This window comes from Bombina bombina, chromosome 1, assembly GCF_027579735.1.
Source record: "Bombina bombina isolate aBomBom1 chromosome 1, aBomBom1.pri, whole genome shotgun sequence".
Taxonomy (NCBI): Eukaryota; Metazoa; Chordata; class Amphibia; order Anura; family Bombinatoridae; genus Bombina; species Bombina bombina.
Window position 1 is genome coordinate 461,443,242 of NC_069499.1, and position 13,214 is coordinate 461,456,455.

General features: G+C 36.0%; 1 protein-coding gene across 1 annotated transcript in view; it reads right to left on the reverse strand.

Annotated features, from left to right (window-relative positions):
* Nucleotides 1-8,148: 8,148 nt before the first annotated feature.
* The window catches only part of CHRNA1 (cholinergic receptor nicotinic alpha 1 subunit), a 77,497-nt gene continuing 72,431 nt past the window's right edge, over nt 8,149-13,214 (reverse strand). The window contains exons 8-9 of the mRNA XM_053698468.1: nt 12,140-12,379; nt 8,149-9,363 (exon numbers count right to left, since the gene is read on the reverse strand). Of these exons, the coding sequence (XP_053554443.1) occupies nt 9,232-9,363; nt 12,140-12,379 (372 nt within the window). The 3' untranslated portion in view covers nt 8,149-9,231. The remainder of the gene's footprint in view (nt 9,364-12,139; nt 12,380-13,214) is intronic.

A 13,214-nucleotide genomic window follows, 5' to 3' on the forward strand; every position in this document is an offset into this window, starting at 1 on the left:
AACGCTGCTTGCTCTGTCAGATGCACTCCCAGTGCTTTTAGATCCTGGCCCCACATGGTTATATAATAAACTTATTTTATGGTCTCTTATAGATATGGACACAAATTTAAATAATAGATGCTGTGGTGGAGCTTTTAACACTATGCAGAGTGTGGATGCCCTGCTATAGCGCTGCCTGCTCTGTCACACACACTTCTGGTGCTTTTGGGTTTTTTTTTTAAGACAAATTCATTTCTACAGATATAGAAGTATATACCGGGAGTGCATGTGACAGAGAACAGGCAGCGCTATAGCAGGGCATCCACACGCTGCATAGTGTTAAAAGCTCCACCACAGCATCTATTAATATATTTAAATTTGTGTTTGTTGGTATCTGAGACGGTAGACCATAAAATAAGTTTATACATATAACCATGTGGGGCCAGGATCTAACAATATGTATGGACGAGCTCTTCTTGCCGTTGAAAGTAATTTTTCTCTTTTTAGTTCATAATGATATATAATTTAAACACCCGCCACAACAGAACATGAAGCTGACCTGTAGTACTCTGCGTTACTGGCAGTGGCTGCATTCTGACATCTGCCTCGCAGCCTCCTTCTTTCCTGCTAAGCAGCCGGCAAATGTTTCAGAGCGTTGCCATGGTAACCTGCGGCAACGCTCTGATTTAAAACTGCTGTTACAACGCAGGCACGCTTCTACACGCAGGCGCGCTTCTGTGGACAGTGCACATCCTTTTATGTGCACTGCTCCACCAAAGAAGCGCGATGCCGATTGCGGCAACTTCCGGTTGCGGCTGCGCAGTGAATGAAAAATGCATATACGTATATGCATTTTTCATTCGAAAATGACAAACATGTGACAAAGAGGACAGGGAAAGCGGCCAAAAATGTAACACAATCATTTGAGGGGAAAAAATGACATAAAAATGATAAGGTACTGTTAGAAACATTTAATATAGCACATGGAATATTTTTAGTATTGTTCTGTATAGTGTTGACTGGTCCTTTAAAGGCTCAGGAACCCTTTGCAGGTGTTATGGCTTAATTAGCTGATTAGAGTGGGACATTTTGAACACAATATTCTAATTTTCTGAGATTGTGGATTTGGGGTTTTCATGATCTGTAAGCCATAATCATCACAATTATGACAAATCACGGCTTGAACTATCTTGCTTTGCATGTAATGAGTCTCTCATATATTAGTTTCACCTTTTAAGTTGCATTAGTGAAATAAATGAACTTTTGCACGATATTCTAATTTTTCGAGTTTCACCTGTACATGTTTTTTCTTACTAGTATCCTGGTTTTTCAACTATTCGACAGACACTCAGTCCTGCTTGTATTTTTATCCAGCCCGATCCCTATGTATTTGTATAATTTTTCTAGCTCGATCCCTTTGTCTACCAGGCCTTACTGTTCTGTCTTCTCCTTCCAGATAAAATCCTATATTAATTGACTATCCATTCTTTTTTGGTCACTACCAAACTGTCCATTTAGATCATTTAATATTCTTAAATTGATCTACTGAGCCCTGCCATAATGATGGATGGCCTATATATAGTTTTTAACGATTTTTGGTCCCATATTATTATGTTCTTCTTTTTATAATATGATAATATGATCCCATTCCTGGTCTCGATGTATTGGGATTTAACATGATCGCCTAAAGATTTAACATCCCTAATGGACATCACAACAAATATGACTATATGAATATAAATCAAGCCATCATGTTTATTTCCCCATACAAAAGTACTAACATTCACTATAGTATTTCTGTTGTTGTCGAGTCCGGGGGTGACATCATAACCAACCTCTGTTTTTCAAATCTGGAAATTACCTTATGAATTAAACAAAAGTTGACCCTACTATGATATAATTCTCTAAATTATACACTGTTACATTTTTTATTTATAGGAATATATATTCCGCTTTTATATAGAAATATATATAATATTCCTGATACTTGTACCACTGCCAAAACCGGAAGTGACATCAAAAGCACACTTCTGATTTACCGCAACTTGAAACTGTTTTATTACAATACGTACATCCTTACAAATAGAGTATTACTGCAAAACAAACTACTATTGAATAAGTCACTCAATCACTATAATTAGATATGAGCGATTCGGTCCGAATCGAAATTCGGACGAATTTGTAAAATTCGGAGATTCGGATTGATTCGAATTTCCGAATTACGGTAGTGCCGAATCTACCGAATAAATCCGAATCAATTCGAATTTATTCGGTAGATTCGGATGGCCATGTATTACACTAGTATTGTACAGTATATTAGGTTTATCACTCTGCTATGGGTTAAACCTAATATACAGTACATAATACTAGTGTAATACACAGCACATCCCACCTAACACTTACCGAAATTCCGAATCGATTCGTACCAAATCTAACCAAATCGAACCAAATTTTTCATGAATCCGAAAGAATCTGAATAAATCCGAAACAAATTAATTAGATTTTTTCCGAATTCGAATCGATCCGAACCGAAATTCTAATCGATCCGAACCGAATTTTTCGAAGCTTCTCAAGTCTAACTATAATGCACGGTTTCTCCTCTGCCCCAATCTCGATAATGCCAAAACCGGAAGTGACGATATATTCGCACTTCCGGTTTGCCGTAAATGGCTTTTTCCCATAACTAGTTTAAACAGACATGAATATGGGACAAATACCAAACAGACAACAAACTCACTACGTTATCTACACTATGACTCAGACCTTCCTATATACTTGTATACTTTTTAGCCTTTTCATGTTACAGCCGAAACCAGAAGTGACGTTATATTCGCACTTCCTGTTCAATGAAAAATTGAAACGCTGAAAAATTGAAACGATTTCTTCACAAGTAGCTTTAACATAAAACATGAAAATATACTAAAGGGATTACGATATGATATAAATCCCCTTTTATAGATTCACTATTTATATATTCACTTTTTTCTTGGCAGTTCCACATCCGGTATTGTAAAAACCGGAAGTGACGACATTGAAAACAAAATCAATTATCAGACATAACAAACCGTTTTAAAATTGATTCTTAACTTCTAGTCACATGCTATATATTTTTTAATATTTCCTTGCATGGCTTCTGTTTGAATACCCTAGCAAAGATATTAATTGTTAATTGTTAACTTTTATCACTCTATTTACTAATCTAACGTTTTTTACTCATGATGCACCTCCCCAGGAAGTAGGCGGTCCAAAAAGAGCTGCTTTTTGGCGCCCAAACAAACAATTGCTTACCCTATATAAGGCCATCAATGCCACACAAATTTATTGTCTTCAAAAACTCCTTGCATAGGCCGAAACGCGTCGACAGTTGGTAAGCACAATTTTAATATTTCTATTTATCTTGTACATCCTACACTATGTTTTTTTATTTTTTTATAGGATTCTCAGAACCTTAATCACAATGGACACAGAACACTACTAGGAGCACATTGGAGGATTATTGCACATAAATTTATCATCTTTAAACTTTTCATTGTTTTTTGTGTATACACATTTTTTCTTAATTTTTAATTTTTTCATGTTTTTGGCATCCAATCATCACATTTTTATATTTTTATAGAGACTTACTCACAGAGACTTATTTTCATAGAGATTTTTCCACAAAGACTTTTTTAATTAATTTTTTCATTTTCACTTCATCACATCAACATAATTTGGTATTATTATCTTTTGGACACTTATTGGATATTTGTTTAACCTTTTGGACACTTTCAACTGGACATCATCATGGACAATGTTTCTCATTAAAATTATGGATCTATAATTCAGTTTATCCATTTTTTCTTTCTTTTTTGTTTATAATAGAGTCCTATATATAACAACCTGTAAACACTATTACACAACAAAGTAATGGTAGTAGAAGCATATGGAAAACTATATAGGAAGTTCAAAGTCTAAAACTATGCCGTGATTTTTTTCTTTTCTTTTTTTCCCACTAGCCAGCAGAGTTAGTAAAGTCTACCTCTACCATGAGGGCATGTAGGGGCATATTGAGTATGTCACAGGGTAGTGATACATATATTAAATACAAGGACCATAACTAAGTGTAAAAATATTAGTCTGAAAAGTTATATAAATGAAATATAGGATTTGTAGACAAACGTAAATATAAGAGTTCATACCTACATTTACCCCAAAAAGTACATTTTACACATGACCTATTCCCAAAACGGTAAATAAACTATTGCAGCGTATCTCGATGTTACTGGTTATAAGAGGTATAAAAGCACATAACTAAATAAGTACATGAGAGAACAACCTTCATAATGTCCAGTTACAGTCATATATTATGCAGATCTGAGATTCATCGTGGCTATGACCCACCAAGTGTACATCCACCACGGAGGGTAATATTCAACCGACTCCAAGTCTCCACGCTAGCTGGCTCTCGTTGGCTGCATACCAGATGGCATACATTATGGCTATGAACTCCAATAGCCCAAGTCTGTCCTGCATAATGTGTATCCACTCAGATGACAGTCTCAAAGTTATTTTGTCGCTGGGGCTGTTAGTCCAACTAGGCAAGCTACAGAACTGAAGTTGCATCAGATTATGTACCATCCAAAATTGGCTGTGGATCTCCACGGACTTAACAGGCTTGTTAAATGATCCCACTTGATAGACCGCATCACTCTCCACAAAGGACCATGCGTGGTCACAAACAAATTTGGGCATGGTGTCGGACAGTATGAGCTTTGTGAAATTCTGTGGCCTCAACATTTGCCGCTCCGTACTGTCTGCTCTCTGCATCTCCACTAGGTTCTCTGCGAGGTCTGGGATATGAGCTGCCGTGGTAGGTGAGAATTGATGCATGAGCAATGGGGTACACACACCCGAGACCCGAACCGCCAAGGTGTTGCTCCTCTCCAAGCCCTGCCAACTCGCAACTGCTCCAAGTTTGTGGTCTCCTTTAGGGACTTGACAAAACAACTCACTGGCAGATTTTCCCTGGTGTAGGGGTTTCATTGCCTCCTTTATAGTGTCGCACATCTGAAATTCAAACTGGTCCAGCAAAGTCTGTAACGCTTGGTATATCTCTTCCATAGCTGGATTCAGTTTTGCTGCTCTCGTTAGAATAATAATAGGTAGAAGCTGTTTCCTTTTAATTGCTTATGCTACGTTTCCAAATAGCAAGACAGCTCGTAAGGCTGTTACTCCTGTAATATCAGGATTTAGGGAGGGCAAATGAGGAGTCAGGTCTACTACTAGGCCTCTGCTGCGTACCTCACTTATTCCGGTCTGCTTTGCTGGAATTCAAAATCAAAAAGCATATGAGTCAGTTCTGTAGACATTAAACTACAAATCAATTGCAATTTAGGGCTTGAGTTATATGCTAGTGAAGCGATAGACAGCAGATCCCTCAGCTCCAGAATTCAGCCTAAGTTAAAAGCAGCCATCTTGGTCGGTGCTCGGACCCGCCCCCCCCAGTTTATCCATTTTTAATTGTATTTTTAAATTGTTTTTATTGTATTTTTGTGTACTGCTGTTTGAGAGTTCATCTATATCATATTGACTATTTTTAACATTTATTTGTATTAAATTAATTTTAATATATTTAATGCGTTCCTAGGATTCCTAAAATTCATCAGAGACACCTATCTAATTAATACCCCTGCCTTAGGTGCTTTATACATCTACCACGCTATATATCTATTCTCTTTGGGCCAGCTAGGAGGCCTCTGTATAAAGCTAGAGGGTAAATTCTGTGGCACTTGATCTATACCTTCATTTAACATTACACCTGCCCTTTCCAATGATATATGTCTTGGAGGCACATAATTAATAATTAAAAAAAAATAAAATATATATATATTTAAGGAAGGGGGTCTCTATGCATTTGTAACATGTGATCAAAAAGGCCTAGAGACCCCCATGTCCCTTTATTTTAAAGCCAATAAGCCCCTCTTTAAAATTAAGCCCCTATATAAGTTTCAATAGCCAGGAGATCACTGTAGTAATAGTGATCACCTGGCAGGAATACATGTGCATTTTATTTGAGCAGAGGCTCATGGGAGCCCCTACATTCAAATCAAAGTTATATTAATATATCAAAAGGCACTAATTTATATGAGGTTAACCACTTCTTCTTTTCTACATAGAGTTTAGGGGGGGAAAAACACACAATTTTTTTGCAACCTTGTTTATTACAATTGTAATATATATATATATTTTTTATGAAAGGGTCTTTATACACTTATAATAGGCCATCAAAAAAGCCTAGAGACCCAGAAGCCCCTCTTTAAAATAAAGCCCCTAAATAAGCTTTAAAACCAAGGTGACCAATGTGCTAATAGTGATTACCTGATGTGAATAAATGCATTTATTTGAGAAGAGGCTCCTAGGAGACCCTATGAGCAGATCAAAGTGACATAACTATACCTTAAGGCCCTAATTTAGTGACTATAGAGTTTAGAAAAAAAACACAAACGCACTATTATTTTCACTCTTATTTATTTTAAAAAACAATATATATTTTTTTGCAGAAATCTCTCATGTCATGATATATACTGTCCATAAAATAAAGGTATAGTTTAAATCTGCTGGGTCTGTTGAAAACTCCCAAATATATAATATGTGTGGGTTTATCATTGAAAAATGTTTGGGCTTAGCACACTTACAGTTACAGCATGGGCTGGCATACGGAGGCAGGGGGATAATGTATTGGGGCTTAGCACACTTACAGTTACAGCATGGGCTGGCATACGGAGGCAGGGGGATAATGTATTGGGGCTTAGCACACTTACAGTTACAGCATGGGCTGGCATACGGAGGCAGGGGGATAATGTATTGGGGCTTAGCACACTTACAGTTACAGCATGGGCTGGCATACGGAGGCAGGGGGATAATGTGTTTGGTATTAGCACACTTACAGTTACAGCATGGGTTGGCATACAGAGGCTGAGGGATAATGTGTTTGGTATTAGCACACTTACAGTTAAAGCATGGGTTGGCATACAGAGGCTGAGGGATAATGTGTTTGGTATTAGCACACTTACCGTTACAGCATGGGTTGGCATATGGAGCCTTGGGGATTATGTGTTTGGGCTAAGCACACCTACAGTTACCACATGGGTTGGAATACGGAGGCAGGGGGATAATGTGTTTGGGCTTAGCACACTTATAATTACAGTATGGGCTGGCATACGGAGGCATGGGAATAATGTGTTTGGCTTTAGCACACTTACAGCTACAGCATGGGCTGGCATACAGAGGCAGTTGATTGACAGCCATTGATAACTGAACCCAGTTAAACCACTAAAAGGGTATTTTCACTCATGAATAGCTTGTGGACACTCAATGTTAGTGACTAAGGTAATGTAACCTTATTATCAATATTAACAGCTTTGAAGAATACAGCAGCTCTTTTTTTCCTCTTAAATTTAAAGTAAGTACATCAACAGCTTCTGTATATGTAGAGACATATTTTACATAAAAATGACAATACAGGGGCAAGGTCTGTACAGTAAGAGATCTCTTGCACATTTTTTTAGAAAATACCAGTTTCAGTGCAGAATAAGTAAGACAGACCTTCCTGTAAAGATGTTGCCCCTGTATTTTATTGTTTTAAGATGTTATCAACAGAACTCATAGGGGTCGAATTATGGGTGTGAGTAAAAGCCGGATCCTACCGGATCCATGTCTAATTTAGACAGATATACACAAATGTAAGTGTTTTTCACACAAACACATCCAGACACTTCTGGATCCACCAATGTTTTTAAATGGTCAGTTGCTTAGCAAATCCGATACAACCAAACAGCACAAGAGACAAGCTAGTTTGCCAGAGTGTAGCCCCTTCTGCACACGCATATAGTGTTGTTTGTTCAGAAGCAGTTTAAAAATAGCAACTCTCTTGTCCTCCCCATTGGGATTTCTCAAGCCGACCACAGAGAAATAGCTAAAATGCCCTTCCTATAAGCTAAAGCTGAAAGTCACTGCTCTTGCATCTAGTTTCTTGGTAAACATTTCCTTTTAAACTAAAGCCAATCAATTCTTTTAGTGGTTTCAGTTAGTTTTTGTTTTTCAAGTAAATTTAGACATCACAAACTGAAATATAATTTAAGTGAAGGGAATGTATATGGACATACAAATAAAAAAAAAGACATCAGCAAATCAAGATGACATATCGCTGAACTTTATTCAAGATGCAATACCTTTCTAAAACATATTTTATTTATTGTTTCTTAACTTTTGGACTTATATGATATTTTAAAGGGTTGAACAAATAATAAATCTACTGACTACTAATGGAATTCCACACTGATATACATACAAACCATACATCATTTTTTTAATTTATTTTTTAATTTAACTCTTTATTTATGGGCTGTAACATTACATGAAAAATTCAGTACAAATTCAAACATTTAAAGAATTAGTTCTGGAAACCATACATCATTTAAAAAAATAAAAAAATAATCACCACCTTTATTACCTGTAACACAGACTCCTGTCTCTTCCGCAAACACTATAATTGTAGCAGTTACAAGGAGATGTAGAACAGAGAAGAATTTTCATTTTCTGATTTCCAATCCATGTACCTAAATTCCTAAGCAACAATCACTGTGCTATATGCATGATATAATATTGTATCACACAGTAGCGGATCTACTTAAATAAGGGCCCTGGTGCAAAAAAATGTTTAGGCCCGCCAAAGGTAACTCAGTAGTAAGCAACAGTAATAATATACATGCTGCGCTATATAATGATTTTGAGGATAGAGGAACCTGAAACCTGCAATAATAAAAGGCTCCCCTGCCTTAGGACTGCATATTCTGCACATGACTTTATATAGACTGGCTGCTATGGGCTCCACAAGCACTTAGGCCATGGTGCCACTGCACCTGCTGCACCAATGGTAGTTCCGCCCCTGGTATCACTGGCAGCTTACTCCATAAATACCTTTATAAATGTAATCTCACGGCAATCCTTATATATTAGTAGATGTAAAAGTGACTACTACAAGCCCCAATGTCTAGTTGCACCTGTGATAACAAGCAGCATAGTCTTATTCTACTTTCCAGCCAGAATTCCACTTTAATATAAGTTATTAAAAACAACTCTGTGAAGCGCCCATATCAAATATGCAGCTGGTATAAAATGATAAAATGGATGTCAGTTTCTCTTGTCTGAATGAGGATATAAACTATTCATTTAAGTTAGAAAACCTCTGCATGTTAGAAAATAGAATTGAAATCAGCCCTGCATATTAAGCTCAATAAGACGACCTGCAAAAACAACAGTTGTCCCAATGATACAAACAAACATGAAGACTGCCAGGAGAATGTGATCCAAAACCATTGCGACAAACTTCCACTCTTCTGCAGCCTGTAGAGAAAAAATACAGTTAATAGTATCTGTAATATGATTCGTCAATGAAAACAGCAAAACATCACATTAATATTATAAATAACCTTATCAAGACAATACACTCAAAATGTAATTCCACATAAATGTAATTATAATTTAATTATGCACACTTAAAAATATCCAAATTTTGCAATAAACTTTAATTATTTATTTTGACCATTTTTCATGTAATATAACTGTTAAAATGATAGTTTCCTCTCCCCTAGAGAGGCTGGAGGGCATTGTGTGAAATGCAGAACCCAGACACTCCTATACACTGCACAGTGTTTGACTGATATATGCAGGATCTTTTTTATATCTGTTCCTAATTGGCTAAAGACATAGGAAGTCAAATAACATTCAAGAGGCTTTTCAATGTGTGTGTCCCAGGCCTGCAATCTAATGCATATTTTTTTTAACAAAAAAACATTTTCCCTTTAAATTGGTTCTATAAGGCAAAGCCCCTCACTCCACATAACTGTTGTTTCGTTGGCTAGTTCCTTGAGCTCCAGTATCCTGTTGTTTTGAATATCATTAGTATTGCTTTTACATACCTCCCAAGAACCCCGCATCTTGTGGTACTGTCACGGTTTGGGAGGTATGTCTAGCTGTCCCACTTGCATCCCCTCTGATTTCCTGCTTTATGGGAATGATGAGTTCCACCCAGACATGCCTACATAGCTACTGGACATGCCACATGACTCCTGGACACACCCATGGACCACCTATATCCCGCCCATTAATAAGTAGCCCATCCCTCCCATGTATGGCCCTACCCCAAAATTACTGGTGGGCCACTATGTCAAGCTTTACACTGTCTACATCCCGAAAATCATTCAGCAGATGTTGGAAATATGCTTTTCACATTCCCTAAAGAAGCTTTCTATTTATAAGTGAGCCTGTAAGTAATAAAAACAGGTGCCCTTCTTTATTGTTATAATTCTGCACAAACTCTACTGTTCAGGGATACATACAATATATATACACTAACATTTTCTCCTCAGTTCCTTTTCTACTTTTGTCATCCCCTTGAACCCCCTTAGCATGTAAGCCTATGAGCCCAGCTGCTTCCTTGAGAGCTAATTTACAGTGCATCTCTTGGCAAGACCCTCTATACCTTTGTCTCCCATTATTGTCACCTTGCATGTTAGACCCAAGTTTAAAGCGCTGCAGAATAATCTGTTGGCACTCTACAAATAACTAATAATAATAATAATAATAATAATAATAATAATAATAATAATAAATAACAATAATAACTAGCCAAAGGCTAATACTGTAAAAGTAAATGTTTACATTTCTCTAAATCTTTTAGACATACCTTTAACCCACTGGTAATAATAATAATGAAGCCTTTCTGGGATCTGTGTGCCCATTCATATGACAGTGTCTCTAATAACAAATAACTGACACCATTTTTCCACTAACTAGATGTTCATTCCAAAGGACAGCTGGCATTCAATTCAACTAGAGCAGTGGATATTATTAGCACTGCTGAATACAAACTATTCTCTGTTGTGTGCAATCTGTCCTACATAACAATTAATGAAATAACCTACTATGTTTTGTTTAATGTTTTGAATTAAAGTTTTTTTTACACCTAATTATGTCCCTATATATATATATTATTGGAACATTATTACAACTTGCAAAAATGTTATCTTTATATATATATATATATATATATATATATATATATCTATATATATCTCAATATTCATTAACCTAAGAAGCAAATAATTAAGTTAAAAATAAATATTTGAACAATACTTTACAATATAAATGATTTAATTATTTATTTATTGCTTTATTTTTGTTGTACAATTCCTCTAAATATTGTTTTAGTTTCACTCCCCCCATAGAAGCTGGAGTGCCTACTTGATACTAGCTTGCAACAATGTACACAGTGATTGGTTAGCTAACAACAGAAGCTCATTAACATTTGTGCATAGTTGGCCACAACAAAGGAAAATATGAACATGATATCCACCAGACTTTTCAAAAAGGTGTATCCTTGAATTTGTAAACATTTTTATTTGCAAAAACGTGTAAATTAGACTAACAAAATTGCTTGAAATGATTTTGTTTTGTAATTCAGTGCTTAATTTTTAATATATACTGGCCTAGATTACAAGCAAAGTGCTACAGATAGCACAGACTACTAAGAATAGTGAACAATCTGGTATTAGAAGTCATTGGTAAAATAGATTTACCAGAGTGCGGCCAACAATTTTTGTTTAGAGCTCCTCATACTTTCGATGAATAGCGCAGGATGAGTGGCGTGTTCAAGTGCAACATATAATAACACTGAAAAATGTAGCATTCCTGCAGATCTGAAGTTTTAAAGGGATATGGTTTATGATAAGGTGTTGGACATGGAAGGGCCCTAAGACTTTTTTAGCACGCCCCATAGAAGTCTTATAGGTGAGGGATTTAGCACGGCCATGCTATCCGAACTCCAGATGTTAGTTAACCCGCAGCTTTTGTTCAGCCGCTAACATTTTGCTTTCCACTTGTAATATGGAAGTTAAACTGCTTTGTGCAATGTTAGGTCATCATAGCGCTTCCATTTTTATGCTTCACTTGTATGCTCCACTATGCGTTGAATGTCCCTTTAAGACATATTAACACAAAGGCTGCAAAGTTATAAGACTTTGAAGACTTTTTATTTTACAAAAAGAAGATTAATTTGTAAAATTATGATAAAATATTTGTCAGCTAAATATCAGTGTGTTAAAACTAATATGGAGCTTACCTTATTGGATTCCTGGTCCGCTTTCATAGTCTCTGCAATATATTTAACACCTTCTATAGCACTTTTCACATCAGGATTCTTTAAAACTGGAGACTGATAAGTCACTGCAGCAGGTCCTAATTTTCCTGAGATGTCTGAAATGTCAATATCTTCTGTAAATATCTTCTTTCCTTGTTTTTCTTGTGAGGGACGTTTCATTGTAGAGAAGAACATCATTTTTGGGATGGTGTCAATAAAAATCTGAAACCAAAAAATGTTGCCTATTATATTTAAAAAAATATGTACAATTATCACATTTAATAGACTTGTGCATGATCGAAAAATTTGTTTCGATTCGGATCGATTCAGATTTTTTCGAATTTCGGTTCAAATCGATTAGAATTCGGAAAAATTTGAATGAATTTGTTTCGGATTCGTTTCGGATTAATTCGGATTCAAATAAATTCGGTTGGATTTGGTTCGGTTCGATTCGGAAATTCGGAATTTCAGTATGTGTTAGGTGGGATATGCTATGTATTAGACTAGTATTATGTATTGTATATTAGGTGTAACCCATAGCAGAGTGATATAACCTAATATACTGTACAATACTAGTGTAATCCATGGCCATCCGAATCTACCGAATAAATCCGAACTAATTCGGATTTATTCGGTAGATTCGGCACTATTTCGAATCGGAAATTCGAATCGATCCGAATCTCCGAATTTAAGAAATTCGGCTGAATTTCCGAATCGATCCGAAACGAATCGCACATATCTATAAACTACACAATACAGGTTAAATCAAATTAAGCTTATACCAATTGCATTAATGCTACTCTCATATTCTCAAAGAATAACAACCAGCACATCTGCAGAATTATATCTATAGACAATGTGTAAATAAGACATACAACAGTCTGGCATAGCACCTCCCATTTTAAAATCACTTAAAGACTTTCAAAACAACAAATAATTGATATAGTTGTTATAGCTGTAAATATGATTTTTTATTATATAATTAGGCCATGATAAACAAAAGCCAAGTCTAAAACATGTCAGTTATATGTGATGTCTGTTTTATTAAGGATGTCTA